Raw genomic sequence first — 26,672 nt, forward strand, 5'->3', positions numbered from 1 at the left:
TTCTTTACGACGTCATTATACTGGCTGCGCGCATGGGCACGCCGCGGTGAACTTTTCTGGTCACCAGTAGCCGCCGCCACCGCACCTGACACGATCGCGCCGCGCTTCGTCTTCTAGACGCGCGAAAGACCCCGCGGGTGCGACGCAGTGGGCAGAGAGATTAGACCAGAGTGAGTTATGGAATCCAACTTCTCTGTGGCTGCATGCTCATGCGACTGGGTATTTCAACTCCAGGGACGCCTACGTCGCTGTGACGTATGGCAGCATGGAGGTATGGAAGTTTGGGACCTGGAGTTGGTAAGACAGTTGCAGGCGAGTTGCGCGGACGAATGAGCACGAGCTCGCGCACTTGCTTTCCCAAAGTGCTCGAAAGTAGTGCTTGACGGAAAATGCTGCGGCCATCGTAGGTCTGCTTCCAGTTAGTTGCCTTACGAGTTGTCACCTTTAGAAATCTATCATCATGTGTGTCAAAGCCGGAAGTTCGAATGAAAACCAGCTTTTGCCGCTCTGAACGGGTTATGTCGACTTCACTGACAAGCTCAGTGAATATTCCCCTGAACGGAAAACCCTTCGCGAGACAACCGTATACGGAAGTAAAAATCACGGTGATTAAAATTTTTGTGATGTACGAAATCGTTCGCTCAACGATAACAAACAAACAAACAAACAAACAAACAAACAAACAAACAAACAAACAAACAAAATGCACGCAGTTAAGGACGCAAAAACCAGAGATTGCAATCTGCGCTAGTGGAGCCCGGGTCTATAACTATTTGAAACAGTTTTCTTGTTGATCTCTTGATACGCATCTGCAGTTAACTTTCCGCCTGACATGTTCTTCAAGAAATTCAAATCGTACAAAATGGCGGTAAACGGTAGAACAAATCATGTGGAACTTCGAAATCTTGCTTCAATTTATTCGTCCTGATCGGGGCTATTCAAGCAATAATTAGACCATACAGTAGGCATACCCGGCTCTTTATTCCTTATAGAAGAAGTGCTCGAAGCTTTTACAAGTAAGCCCTTCGGATTCAATGATATTTAGTGACGCTCATGATAACAACCGAAACCTTCATCAGTGTTCCAAATTACAAAAATGGCCAAAATTAAAACTGATTTGAGCATACACAAAGGTCCACAGGATCAATTAATTTATCTAAAAGGATAAAGACATAGAGGTGAAACATGCATTTAAAGATTCACTGCTTTATTACAGTATGCGAAATTTGAGAAACGCCAGTGTGAGTTATCGCTCAACTAATCGAAGCAAAATGAGGGCTATGCTTGTGTTACTTTGTACAATATACAAAACTTATACGCCCTAAAAGCTTTGGAGTTAGGCTAAAACCACGCAATTGTTTTAGCCAGCGTCTCCTTGCTTTTGGCAGCATATGTATATAGTTACAATTTGTTGCTAGAGGATGTTACGTCTGTAAGCTTTCATAAATTACCTAAACCTGCGCTTAGCCTAGAATACACTTCTTGAAATACTATTCGCAGCTTCTGTTGTTTTTTTTTTCGGGTATATATCACTCACTGGACACGCCGCTGGTCGTATATTCCACTGAGCATTTCACATTCTTCAAGCATTTGATTCGTGCTTTCGAACCTTTTTCTCTGCATTTCGTTTAGGCCTTCGTGGACTACACTAAGCCGAAAACTGTGGCTATTAAAAGTGTCTGCTTGGTTATGCGCGCAGTTTAGACTATACCCTAAGACGAACGCCAAGTCGGGTAAAGTAGGCCCCTTAATACACCAGCTACTATATGTACTGTGGCCCTGATTTACTTTTTCTGTCACATATTCACATGCTTGAGGAAGGACGGTGTATGATATACGAAAGGCTTGAAAATTGAAAATTGGTTGTTGGGGAAAGGAAACGGCGCAGTATCTGTCTCACATATCGGCGGACACCTGAACCGCGCCGTAAGGGAAGGGTTAAAGGAGGGAGCGAAAGAAGAAAGGAAGAAAGAGGTGCCGTAGTGGAGGGCTCCGGAATTATTTCGACCACTTGGGCATCTTTAACGTGCACTGACATCGCGCAGCACACGGGCGCCTTAGCGTTTCGCCTCCATCGAAAAGCGGCCGCCGCGGTCGGGTTCGAACCCGGGTACCCAGGGTCAGTAGCGGAGCGCCCCAACCACTGAGCCACCGCGGTGGGTAACGAAAGGCTGCCTAGTACAGCTCTAGCATCGCAATTTATCACATTACAAACAAACATATCGTCATGATTGCGCCGCGGACATAGTTTGTGAACGTGTCAGTTTGAAATCAATTCGTATTTTTAGTCGAGGTTCTGGTGCCTGTTTCTGGCCCGTTGACGCCTAAAATGCGATTGGAAGCGTCTATTTTCGGGACCTAAATCTCCTAGCTTAGGTACAGTTCGTAAAGAGCCAGCCACCAACGATAACAGTTTTACTGACGTGGTGAAGGGCCACAGGGTAACAAAAGACACTCGGTTTTATAGGCAGAACCTTTCAGCGACGTCTCAAATCCTTCCAGCTTCGCTTTCCAGCTTTGATTTCCACGGACTGGAAGCTACCATTCACGTATCGGGCCCGCCCGCGCGCCCGCCGGCGTTCAAGCGCCAGTGAGCACTGACAAGCCTGTACCGGGGTCTGGTAAAACCGGGTAATTACGGTGGTCACGTCTTGTTCCCCTCCCCGAACATCTAGATATCATGTCCCACCCTATCAGAGTTTGGTGTCGCGTTTCTCGCTATCTCGTTTACCGCCGAGTGCACTTTTCGCCGCGGTTAAGTACGCGACGTGTAGAGCACCCGTATCGAAAACTACAGCGCGAGAAAATCTAACCCAACCCCATAGACAGTCTCTCGTCCTAGTGAGCCCCTGCCATGCACGCGCACAGTTGGGTATCGCACATGCACGCAGTCAGTCGTCGTGCTCCTAGCAGCAGCACCTGCACGCAGAGCGTTGGGCCCGATAGTGCACACCTCTGTCTACGCCGCCGCCCGCGCTTGGCTAACAAACGCAGACAGCTTCGGCTGACGAAGAGAGGAAATGTATAAGTGTGCGCGTGCACGATAGGCGAAGTTCGCAGCGAGAGAGTATGGATGTAGGCAGCGGGGCACGAACTGATAGATGGCGAGAGACGGCGGCGAAAAGAACCCGGGGTATACGCCGGCGACGAATTTCGCCCGAGGGGCTGCTGCATATACGGTTCGCTGCAGTGCCGCATGAGACGGGCACGTCCGGAGAAGCCCGGTCTAGTCCGTGCGTGCGATGAAAGCAATTTCTCATCTCAATGCTCCATGCGTTTATTATCCGGAACGCCGACGGCACCGTCAATAAATATAACGAAGGCAAGCAGTAGACCCTTATAAAAATGGTCTATAAACAGTCTATACACTTCTTACAGACTCTATTGCCTTTCTGTAGATATTTCATTTTGTATATTCATAGTATATAGACTGTCTATAGACAAAATTCTACTAAAAGTGTATGGCCATAAATCTATAGATTGCCTATAGCCTGTATACAAGGTGTGTATTGCCTATAGACTATTCTCTTGGATTTGTCTATAGACAGTCTACAGACTATATAGACAGAAGTCTATGGACAGTCTATAGACTGTCTACAGAAATTTTTGTTAGGGAATCGAGACAGCTCGAGAAAGCCAGAAGGCCAGGAGTACGGAAAAGCGTAACGACTGGGTGCGAGTGGTCAGGGATACGTAAACGTGATCATCCTAAGATACTCCCACAATGACGTCTCAATCAACTATGTGCCGTCCTTAAGGAGAACGGCCTAAAGAAACATCGAGTAGTCCGGACGGACTACGCTCTAGCTGATATGCGCAGACTTGGGGGACGGTTTCTACTGAGCTCCTTTTAGACGCGAGGAAAAAATTAAGAAAAAAAGGGGGGTGGAGGGTGGGTAGAAGAAAATATACGAATGACGAAAGAAAGAAAGAAAGAAAGAAAGAAAGAAAGAAAGAAAGAAAGAAAGAAAGAAAGAAAGAGGGCGCGAGGCGGCGCAGTGATACGGCGCTTGCCAGCGCCATCCATTGCGAACGGAGAGCTGACGCCTTCTTGGCGGTGCACTGCACGGAACAGGCGAGGCGGGGCAGGCGCGAGAGGAGCTTATCGTGGGGCGGCCCCGTGGAGGGGCCACTTCAAAGGCACCGGGCCCGGCCGGCTAGCCCGCCGCCACCGGTCTGGGCCGCAGGGCCGAATGGCGCCGCCGGACGCCACCTGAGGTCGCGAGCTGGCGCCACGCTCGGCACCGAGGATGGCTCGTCCCCGTCGCCATTTGGCGGCCACTTTGCGCTTTCCGCCGGTTTTACATTTGTTTTGTTTAGTGGGCGTCGTTGTTTGTTGCTGCCGTTGCTGCTCCAGCTATGACTACCGCCTTATCTCCCCTCTCTTTGTTTTAACCACCGTCGTATAATACGGGGCCCTTGCTGACTGCTCCGTACCGGAGACCCGAAGAAGGTGAGCTCTGTGTCCTCAGGTCAGACTTTTTACAACTACCTTCCCAGTTTTGACATCTTTCTTGTTTATTTTTTATCTTTCTCTCTTTCTCCGCTTGTTAGGCTCGTTCGTTTCACTTGGACCAGATGACTGAGGCACAACAAACGTGAACCGCGTCTCTGGGAGCGTTCACAATCTGCGTGTCCAGCGTTTCATCATCTGTCTAGAATGCGCGGCTGCTGCAGATTGCGCGGAGCCTTGTTCTTGACACAAGGCTTCTGTTTCGCAAGCGTGATTGTACATAGCTACACTGGTTGCTGGTGCTCTTAAGCCAACCCATGAGCATGTGACGCATTCACAGCGTGAATACTTAGTCGCTGGCAAAGTGCGCATCCAAAGACTTTATGCGTGATTTGAAAGGTATTCTGAAAGAGAGGCTGATACATATCCTTGAAACTTATCGCAGTAGCGAAGTTAGAGCCCTTTGTAATAATCTCCTGATAGCTTCTTACCCTGCGCTTAGTTTTCGTTGCTTCGTATACTTGTCTAGAACACAGTGCCATTTCCTGCAGCGTCACAGTGCGTTCCATTCCTGCACATCAGGTTCGTGTTCCTGCTTAAAAGATCCAGCTATAGTAGAACTGCAGAGGCGACGCATTCTAGCAACGCTTGTTAGTCGAACTTCTGGTGGCTGCTTTTGGCCCGTTGACGCCTACAATACGGTTGGAAGCTCTATAGTAGAACTCCGAGTAGACCTAGCATTCGTCGCCTTCCCGCAGTTTTCAATTGACTGCTTTGTTCGAAAATTGGTTTTTTGAGGAAACGAAACGGCGCAGTATCTGTCTCACATATCGGCGGACACCTTAACCGCGCCGCAAGGGAAGAGATAAAGGAGGGAGTGAAAGGAGTAAGGAAGAAAGAGGTGCCGTAGTGGAGGGCTCCGGAATAATATGGACCACCTCGGGTTCTCTAACATGCACGTAAATCGCGCAGCACACGGGCGCCTGTTGCGTTTCGCCTCCATCGAAACACGGCCGCCGCGGTCGGGTTCGAACCTGGGTACTCTGGCTCAGCAGCCAATCGAGCGGCCTAACCACTGAGCCTCCGCAAGCTAAAAAGTTTTTCGCGGCTATATGCCAAACAAATTTCGCCAATCCGTCCAATGTTGTCCCCAACTGGTACAAGCTGAGTCGATCGTGGCGTGCCCATGATGTAGCCTGTTTAACTAGCAGGTCCGTTCAGGACGACATGCATGCCCGCGCCCTCGTGTTTTTCTAAGAATGAAACCGGAAAGTTGAAACTCTCCACAATTATGCGTTTCAAAATAGTGAAGCCTGCCGCAACTCGTTCCGGCGTTCCGGCCAAGTTTGTCCTTTGGCACCTGCTCTATCCGTCGCTAACGCGCGTTTCAACCTCTCAATGCTAGCGGTGGTTCGTGGAATCACGTGAAAACATTAAAATACGAGAAGCAGCTTATCGCTTTTTTGGTTGCGGCATTCAGTCTCCGACGCGAAATTATCTTTTAATTATTTGCTATCAGACTTAGCGCGTTATACGGCAAAAGAAAAATATAACCACACAACGCCCGACGAAGGCCGTATACCTCCCTAGGGAGTGGGACCATGAAATGAGGGACAATAAAACCAAAGCTCTTGACGTATACATTTGCAGACAACTGAACATATCTGAAACAGAACACGCTTCGAGCATTGCAGCAAAGCCAAATAAACAGCCGAAAAAGACGGCTCAAAACGAAGAGAAATCGCAAAAAAAAAAAGATGGCTTTCATCCCATTTTTGCACTCACTTGCGCGAGAACAGAATTTCGTTTTATGGCAGTTTCCCGTTTTAAAGTGAGGACGCCTGTTAGCTATTAAATTCTCAGTTTCATGCTTAGTTCCGACTCTGCAGGGATAGCACGTCACTGTAAGGCAGTCACAACTCGGCATTTCAGCCGCCGCGGTGGCCGAGTGGTTACGGCGCTCGGCTGCTGGCCCGAAAGACGCGGGTTCGATCTCGGCCGCGGCGGTCGAATTTCGATGGAGGCAAAATTCTATATATAGAGAGGCCCCTGTACTGTGCGACGTGAGTGCACGTTAAAGAACCCCAGGTGGTCGAAATTCCCGGAGCCCTTCACTACGGCGTCTCTCATAGCCTGAGTCGCTTTGGGACGTTAAACCCCCATAAAACCAAACCAAAACAACTCGGCCGCTTCCGCCGCGGTGGCTCAGTGGTTAGGGCGCTCGACTACTGATCCGGAGTTCTCGGGTTCGAACCCGACCGCGGCGGCTGCGTTCTTATGGAGGAAAAACGCTAAGGCGCCCGTGTGCTGTGCGATGTCAGTGCACGTTAAAGATCCCCAGGTGGTCGAAATTATTCCGGAGCCCTCCACTACGGACCTATTTGTTCCTCTCTTCTTTCCCTCCCTCCTTTATCCCTTCCCTTACGGCGCGGTTCAGGTGTCCAGCGATATATGAGACAGATACTGCGCCATTTCCTTTCCCCCCAAAACCAATTATTAAACAACTCGGCCTTTCTCTCGCGTGGAGCAACTGAAACGATACGGGCACAAGACGCTTTTTTACGAAGAGCAACCAACATGCTTCCCCGCATCACTACTCGCACGCTGGCGCGCACACACCGGAAGAGGAGACAACAGCCAAAGCCTTTCTCTCTTGCGTAAGAACTGCCCGCCTATATCGCATATGAGCGTGTTAAACATCGCCCCGCGCTCACCCCTGCGCACACGGCCGTTACGCTCGCACTGAGAGCGGACGAACTAAGAACAAAAGGTAGGCGAGCGCGCGGGGGCCGGAAGGCTTGGCAACGCCACAATGAGATTGTTGGAACGCTCTTGCAAGCGGCCGCGTGAATAATGAATGCGGCCATTCCTAATCAGGTAAGCGCGCCGCTCCGCCGCCGCCAGCGCGGAAGAGAACGGGCCAGAAAAGTACGCTCCCTCCGTTCGGTGAAATAAGCAAGCAGCATAAGCGGCAGCGCGCCCTTCTCTCTCCGCACACCTCCTCGCCCCTTTGGCGCCCGCGGCCTTCCGGCATAGCTTGACGGGGGGGTGCCCCAGGCCAGTCTCTATTGTGCCGGCTGTGTTCGGAAAAGGCTCGGGTACGTTCCAGAGACTGGAGCAGCTGCAGTGATCAGCCCGCAATAAATGCGCATTCTGACCAGGTGACGAAACTATAGAGGTATTAGAATCTAGCATTGCGAAATGGATAGCGTGTCCATTTCGCAGCACCGGGTTTTAATACATCTATTTTCAGCGCCTCGCAAGAAGGCTTCTCGCGTGCGAAGCGCGGGATGGTTCGACACTGCCCCCGCTGCGAAGAGTGTGTGTATACACTCTGTAAATATTAGCAAGTCAGTGGTTTATTAACATAATTATAAAAAGGAACGAAAAGATATTTTGTAGCCCCGGCATCTGCCATCGATACTAAGAGAAGTCGCTTCGCTTTCTCCAGATCAGAATTTTTTTTGTCAGTCGGCGTCCTCGTGGCTTTTTCAGTTTCGGGCAAACTTCGGGCATTTTCGGGCGCTTCATTTTCATGCAAACTCTGGATGAATTCTTCGGGTGATATATGACAGATTTCACTCTAGGGGTGGCGCAATTGTGGGTCACTCTTGGAGGATGCGGTCGGTGGGATATGAACCATGTATTTCTTCGATTTTCTTCTCTAACGAAAATTGTGTTCAGCGCGATTTTCCTATGTGAAATTTATCGCTTGGGAGAAGAAACCGTCCCCCCATAAATATGACCTTCCTTCACGCTGACTGCTCAAGAACTCTCCATGGCCAAGCTTATGCATCGGCTGCATCTCATTGTGTGTATTCGCGAAATTGGTTTAGGGGGGTTTAACGTCCCAAAGCGACTCAGGCTGTGAGGGACGCCGTAGTGAAGGGCTCCGGAAATTTCGACCACCTGGGGTTCTTTAACGTGCACTGACATCGCACAGTAGACGGGCCTCTAGAATTTCGCCTCCATCGAAATTCGATCGCCGCGGCCGGGATCGAACCCGCGTCTTTCGGGCCAGCAGCCGAGCGCCGTAACCACTGAGCCACCGCGGCGGCTATTCGCGAAATTACTGCCAGACTGTGCCAAGAGCACATCTGTGTCGTCTGGCGTGGACCAGACGTCTGTGTCGTGCGTTGGCCGTTAGATTTTATTCAACAACCCCCCCCCCCCCCCCTCCCTCCTTCTCCCTCGTTTGAGATTGATGCAGCGTTGGTGAATTAGGATCACTCAGGAGAAACTCTCCGAGTGACGATGTGGTGAATTCACGTCCACGTCGATACCGCATTGAACGTGGACGGAGGCGAACTTGCTGCCAATGCACATGGCTTCTATCATGTTGAGCTGTCTGCGTTTATGAGGAGGGGTGCAAGCGATGAGAGCTAACACTATGGCCGGTGGACCCGGACATTAGAATACGTCAATGATATCTGCAGATTGTATGCCTCGTAACGTAAAGTGGTGACTGGCCAAAAGAGTTTTTTTTTTAACGGCTCGCCACTAACAAACAAAATAAATCACCAGGTATCCACTCGCGGCGCATACTAAATCTCAACTTATTGTTACCCCGCGACCCTCGTGGTGTGCAGTGCAAGATGCTTACGAAAAGAACACACGTAAGCAAAAATAGTAACGTTAACACCACTGTCAACTATAAAAATGACGAGAACCTCCACCCAGAACGGAGACTGACTAATCTGCGGGCCCGCACTACAAAACAGACCGCTTAATATCTGTGGTAACGTAGAAAGCCAGGCAAATTATTTGTCCACAGCTCGGCACTTGTTCGTGCCGCTAGTGAACAAGCTTAGCGTCGATAATCGATGCCGCGAAGACCCAGGGCTGCTCTACTGACGTACCTAGCGTGCACCTCAGGTGCAGCTGGCACGACTCACCAACGCTCGTCCATTTGACCCTCGCATCACGGCGTATTTCTGCGTCCCAAAGCGGCGGCGTGAAGCACAGACAAATGTCGCAACGCCAGGGCTCCCCAGAATTAGTCTTGTCTTCCCAAATTTCTTTTACCAGCACCAAATTCTCGTCACACGCGGCATTTGCAATACAGTGATTTGCGGAGACGCGGCTGCCGCATTTAGATGCGCCGATCGCGACCACGTGCTCTAAGGCACAATGCCATAGGCAGTGATCCAACCAAGGCAACCAACTCTAAGCTTATCTAAACGAACTGCGCTGACAGCCGTGTTTAATTGCGCGTCGCTTCTTCTTTCTTCTAACTAGCAAAATGGGCTGGCGTAGACCCAAGATAGCATGGTGACGAGGAAAGAGTACGAATAAAGAGTGAAAAAGAGGAAGATAGTGTTGCTCACAACCGGAATGCACGGCCTGAGACGGGCGTTAGTTTGTTCCTCCAAGGCTGCCCAGACATTGTCTTTCCCAACAGCGGGTCGCTTTCCTTGCGCTCTTGGGCAGCAGGCGAGCGACATTCTTCTATGTGGAGAACGGGGTGCGGCCACTCCGTTCCCCGTAACACAGGCCTAGTACGCCCGCCGCGAGAGCGCCGTCTTCGTGCCGACGCCGCAAGCCGCGGCTCGAGCGCGCGGTGGGGGAGGGGAGGGTCGGGCGAGCAATTAATTCCCCTTCCTCGGGGCAACCTCCGTCTTTAGCAGCGCGTCTCGGTCGAACCGGCTCCTCCTTTGGCCCGCCCAGCCATTAGGTTAATTGCCTCCCGCAGGATTACGCCGCGATGGGGGAAATGCGCGAGGACAGAGTTTTTCTGCACTTCCTCGCAGATTTCCCTCGCAGATTTCCGCACTACCTCAGTTGGCTTGACACCCAGGCTTTCAGTGGGACCCTTTCTCTGGCGCGAGAAGCAGAGGTTCCTTTACTTTATGGTTTGTTCGTGTCGTCTGTGCTAGCTTAACGTATGCGCAGTTATTCGAGCGCGCCGTCGCGCAGTCCGCGAAGTTTGTGGCCACATTCTGAAAAAAATGCTTCCCCTGTACGCTTTTTTTTTTTCATCTGCTTATGGTTGCGTGAGCGGTTAGCATAGCCTGATGTCACTGCCTATCTTTCCGGACACATGCGACAAATTATGAAGCGAATTTGTAAGACGTTCGTCCTCTTTACTGGCGTTCATTGCTTTCTGCCGTGCAGAGGTGTGTGCGGCTATATGAGCAGATTATATCCAGGAATTCTCAGCCAATGTTCGGTGGCATCGTAATTTCTTTATTATTGTTCCCTGCTAATTTATGCGACGGCAACGTTAACTATGTGCCAGGGTTATACGTTTGGGCAGAGGCAAGCATTACCGAAGCAGCCCTCCACTAAACGAGCCCCAAACAAAATTAAACTAAGGTGTGAGGTGCACTGAGACGCATATATATATAGTTGAGACTGAAGCCCAGTACCGCGGATCATAACTGGCACACGCACCATAGCGGGTCAAGCCGATCTCGTCGGGAGAAGACTTGGTGTTTCGAATTTACACCACCACGTCCACCTCCGTAAAATGAGAATCGGGTTCTTAAGGCATGTTCTATGAAATTCTTTTTCATAACATAAAAAAAATGAGAATGCTTACAGCATTCGTGTACGGTGCGAAAGCACGGCGTATCCATATATGCAGAATTGTTCATTCTCTACTTAACATTCATAGGTACCCGAGAGTGCTCATACCACTCTTGGCGCAGTGGTGCAGCGGTTAAGCACCCTGAGATAACAGATGCTGCCACCGGTGAAATTCGTGCAATCCAGGTTGCTCTCGGACAGACAAACGCTAGACGATTTTGCTATATGTTTTGAACCTCCCGATTAGTGCTTGCGCTCTAGAAAATGCTCTTTTCTGACGCCTCACTTGCTTTTTCGCCAAGTATCGAGCGTTGCAATCTGTGTATCGGATTAGAAGTTACGGAAAAGTACTGCAAAACAAAGAAAAGAAAAATTACAGGACGCTTACGACTGTGTAACGCGAGGTTCAGCGATAGCTGTTTAGGCTTTCAGTTTTGGGGATATATTCCTGGCGCACTCGTGTAGTGGGCAAGTGACGCACCCCTGCACTGGCCTGCGGCTGTTGCAAACAGGGCCGCCCGTAGGCTTACGCGACCCAGGTTGACCTGCGCTAGCGCCCACCGGTTACGCCGACGGCGACGACGCCGGCGCGGAAGCCAGGGTCGGGCGGCTAACAGCTCTCGCTGTAACCGAGACGCGCGTCCTCGAAGGTGCGGACTTCAAGCAGCACTCACGAGCGACGTGGATGCCGTTGGCGGGATGCGCGGCGGGGCCCCCCGCCGTAGCCGCGGAGGAGGCGAACTTGTTGTCGAGCACGTCGTGGTGGGCGCGGCAGAAGAGGCCGTCCTCTCGCAGCGCGAACTCGTCGCCCGGGATGAGCTGGCGCGCGCAGGCCTGGCACCGGAAGCAGTCCAGGTGGTACACGTGCTGCCGGGCGCGCATCACGAAGTCCGTGCGGCTGAAGCCCTGCCGGCACTTGGAGCACTTGGTGCCGAACAGCCTGCGCAGAGGATGAGGAACCGACACGGTCAAGACGCTGGCATGGAGATGACACGTCCACGCGCGTCAACGAATGGAGGCCATGGGTATACCCCAAGCGGGAAGAAAACGACAGAGTACACCGGACAAGAAATTAGAGACGGCATTTATTTACAGCTCGTTTCGTTCTGGCTGGGACGACAGAAGATCATGCCCTCTTGAGCTGTATGTCTTTGACACGAGCGACCACAACGGATCGCGGAGTGCTTTCGATCGACTCGACTTGCAAATGCCTCAGTTGCACCTTCGGTACGAAATGCTCACTTCTCCTCAAAGTAACAACTGCATGGCACAAAAATATGAAGAGACGAGCTCCGCATAGTAATAATCATCATCATGATCATAATCATCATCAGCCTGTCTACGCCCACTGCAGGACAAAGACATCTCCCATATCTGTCCAATTACTCCGGCCCTGTGCCAGCCGCGGTCATAGTATCTCCGCAGACTTCTGAACCTCATCCGCTCACCTTTCTGGCACCTTCTGCTACACTTGCCTTCTCTTATATAACTCAGTCTGTTACCCTTAACGACCATCGGTTATCTTGCCTTCGCATTACTTGCATGCCCTGCCCTGCAAATCCTCGCCCACGCGCTGATCAGCCATAAAACATTTATAGACGAGCGTGCGCTACGAAAAGGCGAGCTGCATACAGTCAAGCCCGGATATATCGATCTCGGATATTTACGCAGATTATCCCCTTGATAACTTCGTTTAAGCGTATATTAAAGTCGCGGTCTATATCGAACTCCAACTTCGCCGGTCATTCGATATACCGAACTGCGCGGCATGTCCCTGCAAGTGGAGACGTGTCGGCTACGCGGCCTATAGGACATCTGCTGTTATTCCGCTAGCGCTGTGAAACCGCGTGGCTGCATGAACGTGTGGTGTCCTTGAGGGTGGTTTTCAATTTTTCTGCTCAATTTCCACACCACAACGCTGCCATGCGGTGAAGCCAACCTGACTAAAACAAAGAGGAAGCTCTTTCCTGGCGTGATTTGCTTGCTTCGATGCCGAAGGCGTTACGGAAATCAACTATGCCTTAGTGTTAATGAGCGAATATTCTATTTAAAGAGTACTGGCGACAAAATTCCACCTTTTTTGATAGCCAGTGGTTAGTTCCGAAGAATCACCCTCTGCGAATTCGATGCAAATCTGGTTAGGCCAATCAATGCCTAGCGAAATGGTGCGCTAAACGCTTACTGGCGTGCAGCACACCGCTCCAAGAAGCGCGTCACTAGAGTTGGTGCTCTTTCTTTCCAAGAAGCGACAACGCACGATTATGCTGAACTGGGCGAGTTGGAGACGATGCACCTTGTTGCGTCCCCTTGTTGCGCTAAATTTTCCAAGCGACAACGCGGGTTCGATACCGGCCGCGGCGGCTGCGTTTTTATGGAGGCTAAACGCTAAGGAGCCCGTGTTCTGTGCGATGTCAGTGCACGTTAAAGATCCCCATGTGGTCGAAATTACTCCGGAGCCCTCCACTGCGGCACCTCTCTCTTCTTTCACTCCCACCTTTTTCCCTTCGCTCACTGCGCGGTTGAGGTGTTCACCAAGAAGTGAGACAATTACTGCCCCTTTCACTTCCTTATAACCACTCTCCATTGCCCAGCTTCGCGCAGAGAGCCAACTCGAGAGTCAGTCCGTCTCGACCGGCACAAGTGTTTTGCATACACGCTCATCGACCCGGCGAGCCGTGGTCTTCCGTGACGCCCAGCGTGGCCGCTCAATCGCACTTTTCTTTTTATTTCCGCTTAACAACAAACCGGAGGACGCAAGCGCGAGTACCATTTGCAAAGGGCAAACACTGCCCCGCACACACCGAAGCCACGGCGTGCCCTCTGCGGCGAAATCGGCGCCGATGGCGTGAGAGATCGGCCACGCTTTCCGAAGGGGCGTGGTCGTGCCATCCACGCTCTCGGTGGTCGCAGCACATGTTTTCGCACCACACCGGGTCGTAGCGCTTTCCGCTGAGTCACGCAACATGCGTGCCGCAATCGGCGGCGGTCGAGAACACGCTTCGTTGCTCTGTATCGCGCAGCTTGTGTGTGACTCCTGTTGATTATGTAGTTTATATGAAATCCCCTGAAGGAAAGCAGAAGTGTCACATTAGCTGTTCTCGTCTATTTCCTTTTTTCGAAGAGTTCCGACTTCTATTGCGCAACCTGCAAGTTTGCTAAGCATATAGTAGTGCCCTTATGCACAAGATAGCATTGTTGATCAGGAAGGTAATTTCTCTACTCTCATCTGGAATGCAGCTTTGTTCTTATAGGGCAAGGGCTTAAGTCTCTTAACACCCTCCTTGTTTCTGCAACGGCATGACACAGCCCTTTCCGATGGCAGCCGTGATGTAATTCATATCTCTCTTTTTTAGTGTGTGTGAGAAGCGGCAAGTTTACCGTTGTTGAAATCTTGTCTACAGGCACTTTTCGAAAACAGTTCAGCGCACTAGCTGTTCGATAGCTAGCTAGCTAGATAGCTAGAGACGTGTTTTACGGAGAGAAAATAAATAGTCCATCAAGCAGAACAAGGGTCACCGGCTGAATAGAACTTTTCAGTGCGATTGAAAAGCCGATAATTGAAATTTGAGCTGAACAACTTAGCCGGGGGGAGCTTCCGATGAGCTTCATGCGCTCTTGTCCCGTAGTTGCCGTCGTGACGTAACGGCCTTTGCGAAACGAGTAAAAACATATAGTTATGTCGGCCACAAGACACGAAGGAAGGCACTAAAAAAGCGTCGAGGAGCTTTTATAGCTGTCGTTTATTACCGCGGTTCAAAGAATCGCATTGTAATTAAGAACAGGGACGAGGAAGAGCTTGTGCTGAAGGAAAGGCGCGGCTTACCAGGCTTGCTTACTTGGTTAATTTTCAACTTTGAGTGTGACTAGTACTCCCAGCTAGCTATGCACTGCATGCCAAGAATACTGACCTTTTTCGGTTAAAACCGAATTTCAAAAACTAACTTCGGAGCACTTTTATCGGTTTACACCGAGAAGTCCAACCTCTAAATATGTCCTTACAGCAGCTACAGCCCTACTATACGAACTCTAGGCAACTGAGTCGAAACGTACACTGTGCGATGTCAGTGCACGTCAAAGATCCCAGGTGGTCGAAATTATTCCGGAGCCCTTCACTAAGGATAATTCTCCGCTCTTTAACTCCCACCTCCCTCCCTTCCGTCACGGCGCGATTGAGATGCAAACCGAGGAGTCAGTCAGTTACCGCTCCTTTAATTTGCTGATAACCAATGATTTTTTTGCCTTTCCATCTTTTTCAAGGCCGAAACGTGCTGAAATCAGTGATGTCGCGAAGAGCAAAATGGCATGGTATAGCATGGTATATGGGAAGTTAACGACCCAAAGCGGCATGGGCTATGAGGTATATCGTAGTGGAGGGCTCTGGATTATTTACGACCACCTGGGGTGGTTAAAATTAATCCGGAGCCTTCCATTGCGAGAACTAGACTATTCGTGCTGCACTCCCGGCAACCGAATTACGTTCGATTCTGGCTTTGTTTCTAAACAGGCCGACCGCCGTTTCCATCGAAATTTTTATCGCTTAGCGCACGCAGTGCCAAACGTAGGTCTCTAATACACGCTACGAACACCCGCACCCCTACGGCCATATCAACGCGAAATAATAAAAATGATTTGAACTGCAGTATAAGCGCAGACTTCCCAGCGTGGCGCTCGGTAGGTCGTACGATGCGGCCTTCACACGGCGTTCGTATCGGACAGAAGCCTGCTGCGGCGGTATACGGACGCTATCTGCGCGCACATTTCGTCGACGTGAGCGTGTGTGCCATCCAAGAAAGCAGGCGCAAAAACTCAAAAAAAAAAGAAAAGACACGCTTCAACCACAGCGCCCTCTCTCGCCGTATCTCTCGTTCTCTCGTCAGGTTGGTCAGCCCGTTTAGCCAGCCGCCGCCCCGCCGTGAATGTCAACAAAGCCAGCTTCCGTTAATGTGACCTCGGACGCTATCATCCCGCACCATAGGGCTCGGCCTGCAGGTTCGAGTTGACATTTCTCATTTTGTTTCGAAGCATCGAACCAGTTCCTTGATGCATGGATTGCACAGAGCGATGGAAATCTCCCAATCTTCCCGATATCCTCGACTGCCGGCAAACCCGCTCGTTCCTCGCGTCGTAGTTTACTGGAAGACGGCTGACCAGTAATGTTTACCCCGTCAGATGCGTGCGCAGAGAACGAATAGGTGAATGAAGCGCAGGCGACGATTATGAAAGAGAGAGAAAAATAAAGATATATCTTGCCATCTTTGGCTCGCCCTATGATTGGAACGTGGAAGGAATCGCATAGAGCTGGCACGTCTCACCTTTGATTGGATCACTATGCCATGCACGTTCTTGTTGCGATCGCATATTTTTTGGTGTTCACGAGACCGGTGGGACGGACGGCGTCCCTTTGACAGAGGGGCAAAAAGCATCACATTACGTTATCTTTTTTTGCTAAATATGCCTTTAGTGCTTCCAGTTTCCTGTCGACGCTAAAGCTAACTTGAAGTGCATTTCGCTAGGTTTACAAAACATAAATATGGCTCGATTTTAATCCTACCAAGATAAGCATCTCAAGTTCGAGGTAAGCATCTCAAGTTTCACCTTCACTTCCAGTTCCTTCTCCAAAAGATATCATTTGGCATTCATGTTACAATCGAGACTTGCCCATATTTTCAGCCCCACATCCTACGAATACTCTATATACTATGCTTACATTCACTGCTGCTTTTCTTATTGAATTCTTCTTGGCCAACACATATTCCACACACCTGTATCTTCTGAAACGTCTCCAAAATCAAGCACTTCGACTGATGATGTATAACCCATTTTGCTGCCATTGCATGCACTTTACTCCAATTTGAATGTTCTCTCTTAGCCATCAACTTTAAATTGCCAGTTACTATTTATCAAGGTATTCATTGTGACACAGAACTTGGAAACTAGGTTTTTTTGAGTGTCGTAATTTTTTCCTCCCAAAAATACGAACTAATTATTGAAAATTGTCGGCGGTATTCACCAGCATAATGTCATGGGATTCCTTTCCACACGAAATTAAAATCCTTGCACATCTGTTCCATTTTTTCTGCATCGTGTTAAAAACTATTCATCCTTACAAATCATGGATTCACTGCAGAGCACCATGCTGTTATTTCTTGTTATTTTTCGCTATCTTTACATTCTACTCTTATCGCTAGTAGTTGTTTGAACACATGCTATTTTACTCTTGTTTAGTAACGATTTTACTTGTTACTAACATCTTTGTATATTCCTGTGACGTTAACCAGGAACCGCTGTCTCACTGTTCTTGGAACTAGGTTAATTTGCATTAGGAGGTTTCTCTGACAGTTTTCAAGGACGACACCGCCTACAATATTAACTTCCTGTACACATTTTATCAATGCGTAGTCAAACACGACTTTTAAAGGATTCTTCGGGCATCCATTTGTGTAACAGCGTCTTCTGCACGCTTGGCTTTGGCTATACACACACAAAAAAAATGGGCATACAGCTTTCTAGACTTCTAGCGCACGTCACACTTTATCACAGAAAAAATATCCAGGCGGCGAGCAAGACTTCTCCAACCATCACAACAGGGACGTTTATGTTGAAGGCACCCAGATAGTATGATGCGGAGTACTCTGGCGGAGTGCAATTTTCTTCAATAAAACTGAAGATATACAAAAACCACTATTTGAGCTAAAGACTTCGCCTCGCTGGTTGGTTAGAGTTCATTCACTCACAAGCTCGCTATCATACGTGAACTCACAAATCCACGCACTGCTCAACACAGCAACGCGAATTATACATTCATTCGGAACTCGGTTAATCATCTGCACCGCGCTATGTATACGTACTAACATAGCCATTTAGTGTGACTACCTGTATAAACTTGTCCGGGGGGAGAGAATGTGCGAGGAGTGATTTTAGATTTAACCCGTTCTATATCGCTCGCTCATGCCTCTTCCGACAGTCAGTCCCTCGCCAACGAGGCATGCGATACGGGTTTTCCTCTTATGTATTCTCGAGCGCCTCGCTCCGTCGAGCCGTATTCAAAAGAGATCGGATCCGATATCCAGCTTTGTACGTGCAAACAGCAGACACGTCGTGTCCTCAACTAGGCGGAGATGTAGCGGAGAGCCCACGGAACAAGTTGCACAAGAAAATTGGACGGGGCAGGAGCACGCGCAGCGCCCACTCGGGATTTTGTGTGGTCGCGTAGTTGTTGCACGCGGCACGTTGTCCATCGCGGGACGTGACTTGGACGCCCGTCAGAAACCATCGGCCACGGCGGAGGAGATGGCGGTCGGTATGTACGGGCAACACGTCCGGGACATTATGCAGCGCCGAGTGATCAACTCAAGACGCCGAAGGCGCCTTGTTTGCTTTGGCCGCGTCCGGTCAGACGAAGCGCTGTTCCAACGGCGCACACTTTTCTGGCGGCCCTGGCCCCGCCGACCCGTCGAGGGTGCTGCATCGCCGCGACTCTCTGCTGCTGCTGTTCAGGAGAGGAAATGGCCCCGGGCCTCAAAAGAAGCCGTCTCGGAGATGACAACGCGCGTTTCCTGCAAACAGGGCGGCGGCCTCCTATACGACTCTTTGGGTCGCTCTCAGGCGCAGGCCCTTAAATCAAAGTAACCCTGAGACGCTCCACCTGGTTCATTTATGAACATCAATCGCTTACCATACTGCTTACGTTGCGTCAGTGAAGATAAAATTCCTGTGTTGGCCAGGTGTGGACGAAAGAAAAATGTAAATGTAAATTGGTTGTTGAGGAAAGGAAATGGCGCAGTATCAGTCTCACATCTCGGCGGACACCTGAACCACGCCGTAAGGGAAGGGATAAAGGAGGGAGTTCTGACGCGGATCTCAATAGTAAGTGGACATGAAAGACAAACATAGCACTCTGACGAGTGATAAGCTGATAACACACACATGTGCCATAATTGGATTAACAGGTGTTGGACACCCATGACGGTGACGCCTTTGCTTCGCTGGGCTAGCCCTATGTGGTCAACCCAAGGACGAAGCTAGAAATTACCCTCAAAGGAAGGTCTTCAACCAATTGCGTCTAAGCTACTGCCATGATGTCACAGTTAATCGTCTCCCTTACAAAAAATTCTTTAGTCAGTCTATAGACTGTCGATAAACTTTTCTCTATAAAGTGTACAGATTTTAGATAGACAAATGTTATACAGACTTTTGATCATGTAGGCAGTCGTTAGACTATGAATAGACAAAAGCAAGCATCTACAGCAAGACAACAGAGCCTTAATAGACAGTCTACAGACCATTTTTGTAAGGGCTTACCCTTGCTACCATGCACCTGCTAGCATGTCATGGTAATCGCAAGTCTGTTGACAGCGGTGTCATAACAAAAAAAAGCGTCGAACTATTGCTCTTTAAGTACACGATTAACAACGAACTGAGAGAATCAGTAGATTCCTATTAGTACTTGGGTGTCTACGTAAACACCGACATCTTGTGGACTGTTCTCATCGAAGCCATTGTACACACTAGCTAGCACCTACAGGTACACTCGGATTAAATCGTCGCTCACTTCATCAATCAAACCGGGAAACGAAGCTTCTTGCTTATACTTCATTAGTCCGCTCTAAACTAGACTATGCTTCCTTCATATAGAGTCCCCATCAAGTATGTCTTATTAACAAGCTAGAATCTCTCAAATTAAAAGGACCCCAGCCTTTTTTCTTTAGATAGCAGACGTAAAATATCCCGTGATAAGATATCTTATCATAACCCGACTACCTACACTGCAGCATTTATTACACCATGCAGCTTCTCGAATTTTCCCTCTTATTGACCTTAAGTTTAAAGTTGAACCTTCGTACCGAAACAGATCGCCGAGACTACAACTCCTGAAAAGTTCAATTCACAACTTGAGGATTTTGTAGCAGCTGGTAAATGAAAAAAATATGAGTACATTTTTATTCCTGTCTTGAATGCTATACCACTAGGTTCTGCAAAGTGTTTAGATGTCGACAAACAAGTGATGTTTAGCTTTTATATTTGTTTCGAATCGTCAATTTATGTACTTACACAGAAATGCGATTGCTCTTGTACTTTGCAATAATGTTCACTTCTTGTTGTGCGTTGATGTTTCTCTCTCTCTCTCGCTACCCGCCATGTAATGGCCTGCTGTGATCCCTTAGGGTAAATAAATGAAATGAAATGCAATTGGCTGAAGGTCATCTTTAAAGGGAGAGGGGGGGGGAGAGAGGGGGGAGGGGGGGGGGGGGGGGGGCGTTCGACCTGATATAGTTGGTGCCTGGGAAAAGAAGCAGTACGCTTAACGGGAGGTGTCGCATGGCTTCTTCGAAGAATATATTTCATTTGTACACATCGGCATTGATTCGGCGGCTCTGCCGTTTAGCTGCTTAGCACGAATAGCGGGCTACATCGTGTGCGCACCGGACACGCTTCGATAAGGGCAAAATACCAAACGGCCCATGTGCTGATATTCCCTACAGTTGAAAGCAACACAGGGGCCCTCCGCTGCGGGGAACCTCGCGTCGTTTGTGCATAAAAGCCCATTAACCAGACATCAATTAAAGGCTAGGCACGGTCTGCTCTAAATCGCATAGAAATAAACACCCAGAAAGCGAAAGCTATTTTATTTCGAGCCAGAAATAAGAAATTCATTCAAGAAACTTATCTAATGATTCAAGATAAAAATATTGACCTTGTCGATACTCACAAAATTCTCGGTGTCTATTTTTCGTGCCACTTGAGTTGGGACACTCATGTCAACTATGTTGCAAGGAAAATCTCTTCAGTGACTAGAGCTATGTCGCGATGTCGTACTGTTCTGCCGCAAGAAGTTAAACTTCAGTTATATAACGCATTATTTTCCCCGCACATGAGCTACTGCAGTTTGGTGTGGGCAGGTACCACAAGAGCAAATATTGAAAAGATAATAGTTCTGCAAAAAAGGTACCGTCGCTACTTAGCGAATATTGATCATCACTCTAGGACGAGACATCTCTTTGCAAAATACAATATTATTAGTTTTGACTATCATTATGAACACCGACTGCTACATGCTTTCTATTTTTCTCAGCATAACAGCCAGAGTTTCCTTCGTTCGATGGCATTGCTGCAACCTAGAGCTACTCCTTCTTTAACCCGAATTTCCGAACCCTGGTTAGTCCCATACTTTCGCGCTCAGTACAAATTGCAATCATTAAAACACAATCTGCCGGCCTTATTAAATCAACACAAACAGGTAGCCTTCAAATCCCCAAAAGAGCTACGAGTACACTTTTCCCAACTGTAATTGATAAGAATCTATTGTAATAAATCTTGCAGCAGGTCTGTATTTTCTGATGCCTTCTACTACTCAGTGTTTGTAATTAATGTTAGCATACTCTGCCACCAATGTCTGCTGCCGCTTTGTAAACGGCTCCAGGGCCCCAGTCAAGTTGTAGGCAGCAACTTTTAGCCCTGGAGACCGTCCATTTTTCTGGTGAATAAAGAATTGAATTGAGTTAATAATTTTCGATGTCTAAAACAACAAATGAAACTAATTAATCACTGTGACCTGCTAAACGTTGCAATTAGCCTCAGCTCCCTGTTTCTATCTGGTTCCAGTACCTATCGAGCCAGTGTGGACTATAGTATAAGGGGCGGGGTCAACGCTTCTCATCCTCTGTCATCTCTCGAAAGGCGGAAAGTCGTCGCGCTCCTTCCCAGGAGCGCGTCGGCCATAAAGAATAGCTTCACGGCTAGCTCTCTACAGCAGATGCACACCCATCAAAACCGCGCGCGGATACTCTAAGCGGCAGGCCCCATTTGAGATGCGAGTGCAAAGGATGGGCTCTCGCGCACTCGACGGCAACACGCGAGTGCGGGACCGAAGGCTTGGCTCTGCCAGCGGTCAGGGCCGCTCGAGTGCGCGCACAGCAGCGCCAGGGCCGCTTATCTAGGCAGCCGTGCGGCGACTGGTTCACCGGGATGGGAGTCCCGGAGGGAGAAAAAGCCGAGGAGGGGAAGGAAAAGCTGCCCGGGAGCTCTCTGTCCATCACGGCCTCGTCTCCGGAGGAGCAGCGAACGCCGCAGAAACAAAACAGGCTCCGGGGGACTCTGGCGACGACAATTAGCCATGCCGGAGCCGGTGCGACTGTGTGGCGTCGTCGCTCCGGCCATTAGCGCTATGGGGACGCCCAGCTGTCGCGCACACTGCTGCTGCGCGAGGAAGAAGAGGAGGGGGCTGCCTAAATGGCCGCGGTCTGCGGCCCCCTGTCCAGCGGTCGTCCGCGGCGCACTACCACCGCCGCCAGCGTGTGTCCAGGAGGAGCCGATGGCGCGGCCGATAGGGCATTAGGAATTCCGCGCGCTCGGCGGGCCCTGATAAGCCCCGGTGCCCGCTTGGCTTTCCGGTCGCGCCTTTGGGAGGGGGCGCCGTGCGCGCTGCCGCGATGCAGCCGCCGACGCCGACGTCCGACGATGATGCGCCGCCGATTCTGTCGCCGCCACCACCCTCGCCGCCGCGTGGCGCCAGTGTAGTGCCCCCGTCTCGCTATGCTCGTCGCGCGCGCTTTTGTTTCCGACACACGCTAGATGCCCCCCCCCCCCCCCCCCCCTGTCGACGACTGCTGGGGGATTTCCCCGGTTCCACGCGTGAATGTGTGGTATACCTGAGCCCACTGAATCCGAGTGCGGTAACCCAACAGGGGAACAGCAGGTAGAACCGCAGCGGTGGCCTAGTGGTTTGAGCATCCGCCTCGCATGCGGGGGGTGCGGGGTTCGATCCCCAGTGCCGCCGGGTACCCACCGGCGATACAATGGTACAAGTGATACAAGCTTCCCCTGTCTGGTGCTCGGCTTCTTTAGGGTGAAATGCTTGGGAAATGGGTCTCTGACCTCGCTTTCTGCAATAAAAACTACCTCGTGCCATGGCGCTCTTAGGCCAAAGCTGCCCTTGCGCCATAAAAATTCATCATCATCAACAGCTGCAGGCAGCTAGATAGACCAGAGGAGGTGTAGGTACTGACCGGACGTAGTCGCGCTTGCAGTATGTCTTCCCGTCGCGCACGAAGCAGGTGCAGGTCTCGTCCAGGAACTGGTGGCAATCGGCGCACTTGAGGCAGGCCGCGTGCCACTCCAGGTCGGGCGCCACGCGCAGGATGTACTGGTCGCGGATGGGCGCACCGCAGCCGGCGCACACTCGCCTTCCGCGGCAGCCGGACGCCGCCTTGTCCGAGGCCGACACGCACACTGCGATTGGGGGAGGAGGTGTACACCTTATTTGTCTTTAGGAGCATCGATCATATCATCGTCTGTCCAGCCGCATTCACCACAGCAAGACAGTGTACTGCAAGAACTGCATCTCATTTCCCATCTTTTTTTGTCAAATCATCTCGGGACTGGAACGATCTGCCGCCGGAAGCCATACACGTTACCAACCCCGCCAAATTCAAGAAAAAGATTGAGGCCATCATATTTTAGTCTGTCATGCCCATCCCTCATGTAATGCCCCATATCCGGGGTCTTAGATGTAATGAATAAATAAAAACACTGCTGCTTGCGACAATTAAGGTCTCAATTCGGTCATTGCTTGTAACTCAGTAGTCGTATCTTATGATTTCTTAGATATATCATTTGAGATGCTTATCGTGGGAAGCAACCAAGTTGCAAGCGTGTCTCTCGCAAAAAAAAAGAAAGACAAGAAGGAGCAACTATCACCAGCGCCTACCCTTGCTAAATGGAGCTAGTGCACTGCGTGCAGTGTACATATTGAATAACAGTTCTCTCTGTCGCTGGAACAAAGTCTAAGTATAGTTATTACAAGTAGTCTTCACAATAACGACGACCAAGATGCACAGCTGGAGTGCATTATCGTCGTTGTTAATGAGATTATCATCGTCAGTAGCAGACTCCATAGTACTGGACAGTGAAGATCTTTCCCAGTGATATCCCATTATCCCGGTCCTTCGCCAGCCGCGACTGCCTTCTGTAGTGAATTTACTCAGCCAGTCACTCCATTTGATTGATAGGTGCATGTTGGTGGAGAAAGGTAATTTTCGGTAAGGTAACTTATAGTTGCCCACAAATTTCTCCTCTGCCAGTCCATCATGGATGTGCGTCTGAGTAAAATTGCCGAGAATTTTGCGCATTTTGTGCCCATTTTTACAGCCACATGTTACGAAAAATTCGAGCGCGACATCGATAAGGAAGAACACAATGAATGGACGTAAGCAAGAAATGTATAGGCCCAATGTATGCCGATCGCCCTTGTATGTGCATAATGGCTGTGAATGAGACTTCGACTATCGGAAAAAATAAACTTTTCAGGAAGAAGACGAAACTAAAAATTTTATTCGCAACTTCCGCTCATATTTGGAAGCCTTATTCTAAAGGTTCGTAGTTACCAATACACTTAGGTAACGCGTATTCTTTTCCAGCTCGTCCCATACCTTTTGCTGTACGGGTGTTGCCGAGAGGCAGCATGCAAAGTGGGTTAGGGATAATGGATTGAGACTGCCTTTCTGAGTAACAATCTTTCCTTGTTTCTCGCAAGTAGTGCTCCAGCTTTCGCTTCTACATTTGTCTTATTCAGTGCTATGCTGTTCTTGACCTGCAGAGAATGTTTGAGGCAGAAGTTGAACGCCAATAATTTCTCTTTCCCATCGAATTACAAAATCTCGCTGTTTATCAAGCCAGTCTTGATAAGTGCGCCGGGCCGGTCAGCCGCTCGCCGGAAGTAGTCAGTGCAGAGTGTGAGCGCGTGCGAATCATAACGTGACCGCCCCCCCCCCCCCCCCTTCTTGGGCAAAATGGCAGCGCCCGTCGACTCTCGCTTCACTATCAATTCATCGTTGCCACTACACTGTGCCTCACGTTCACGGCAAACGAAAGGCACACGAAGCTTACACTTTGTCTAAAGACGCCCGCACCAAAATTTTTAGCGATGACACGCGCCAAATTTTCAGACTGCTTTTGGATCTTTAGAACTGCAAGGCTTAGCCTGTAAGCGTTGCTTGACGTCAAAAAGCAGGGAGGTTCGAACAGGTTAACGATTTTGGTTCAGAAAGGGGTCACAACGAATCATTTGTCCTCTTTGTCGCAATTTAATAAAGACTTAATTGTAAATACAAAGCTGTTCTTTTCAAGATTTTAGTGAGCATACAGAATCACGCTGCTTCAAGCAACACTGAATTCACGGCGGCTGCGGTCTGGCGGCAGCCGCCTCTTTTTCGCCGCGTGTAGTGCAGCACAGCTAGTCTAAACACGAATACGCTTATACGAGACTAAAAAGGGAGTAAACTCTCCTCAAGTGCACTCCCTTTTAGGGGCAGGGTATGCTGCCCAAGTCCCGGGGTAGATATCTATCGAGAAATATACGAAATATACGCAAAGCATAGTAACTGAATGCAGTTAGCAACAGAAGCGGTACCGGAAGTCTTGAGGTTAGCAAATAAAGTAGGTTGAAAACCTCGGTTAAAATCTTCGTAATTCTAGAACTATAGTGGGAATCTGTTTCCGTTGCCGACCATAATTAACCGGTGTTTTTCCACCCCGGGACTTGGTCAGCATACGCTCTCACTCCAAGGGAGTGCGTTAGAGCACAACTTACTCCCTGTTTACTCCCATATAGGCGTATTCGTGTTTAGAGTGTACAGGGTGCGTATCGGCGTCCCGCTGAGCTGGAGCTTGCCGCGCGAAGTTCGTCGTGAAAGTTAGCGCCATGTGGGTCGCCCTTTATGGGCACTTTCGGGAGGAAACTTGAACGTTAATGAGCAAGCTTCGACTAAACTGAATCGCAGGGCCAAGTGAGCGTTTTCCAAAACCAGGAGCGCGACGGATAAAAATTACAGAGGGTATTTACGACTACTTACGTGCTGTGAATGCGAAAGCATGCGCGCGAGGTGTTCGGCTGCGGCGATGGCGTATACTATACTTTAATGCACAGGCCAGCGAAGCTGATCTGTTCACGCCGCCGGAATGGAAGTTGATGAAAACGACGATACCCAAACCCAGCGCGAGAGACTGGCAGTTTAGCACATGGGGTGTTGTGCTGCGGCGATGATGCTGGTTTAATATCTGATACGGGTCTCATTGAGACCCAAGATATTAAAATTATTTCCTTAAATACGGCGGAGTGCTTGAAGCACTCTGGCACGAGTCGGCCCGGTATTGCACTGCCTCCGGGATCGGCCCGGGGCATACTAGCGCGTCCTCTCTTTACATCTTTGCTTTCTTATCTTTTAACTCTCCTACTTTCGGTACCTGGCAGCGATTGTGGCTCGGCATGAGCCAGTAGGCAGGCCCGTGCACTTTCCTTTTCATTCTTCCTGTCAGCAACAGCAGCAGCAGCGGTGACGGCGTACTACCCTAATGCAGTGGTCACTGGTCAGCGAAGCTGATCGGCTCGCGTCGGCCTGCTTCGGAATGTACTTCGGAAGAAATTTCATTTTTCTTTCTTTTCAGATGATGTAGGCACTGCCGATGACGTCATGAGGTCACGTGGGTTTTCGCTCCATCTCTCGTAGGCGGAACGGCGGATTTTTTTACTGATGAGCCATATAATGTTTCCGCATTAGAAACAAGAAAACTGACATGCCTGGAGATAGAAACGCTATACTCTTTGACTTTCTATAGACACCAAGCGCAGCGGTGACGCTGCGGTGTACAATGCAGTTTAGCCGAAGCTCGCATGACGTACACCATTTTTGCTCCC

General features: G+C 49.7%; 1 protein-coding gene across 1 annotated transcript in view; it reads right to left on the reverse strand.

The window, feature by feature from the left end:
• tup (LIM1_Isl and LIM2_Isl domain-containing protein tup) overlaps positions 1-26,672 on the reverse strand; it is a 150,412-nt gene that overhangs the window by 69,567 nt on the left and 54,173 nt on the right. The window contains exons 2-3 of the mRNA XM_077658110.1: positions 22,987-23,209; positions 11,656-11,921 (exon numbers count right to left, since the gene is read on the reverse strand). Coding sequence (XP_077514236.1) covers positions 11,656-11,921; positions 22,987-23,209 — 489 coding nt within the window. The remainder of the gene's footprint in view (positions 1-11,655; positions 11,922-22,986; positions 23,210-26,672) is intronic.

Source organism: Amblyomma americanum, chromosome 3 (assembly GCF_052857255.1).
Source record: "Amblyomma americanum isolate KBUSLIRL-KWMA chromosome 3, ASM5285725v1, whole genome shotgun sequence".
Lineage (NCBI taxonomy): Eukaryota > Metazoa > Arthropoda > Arachnida > Ixodida > Ixodidae > Amblyomma > Amblyomma americanum.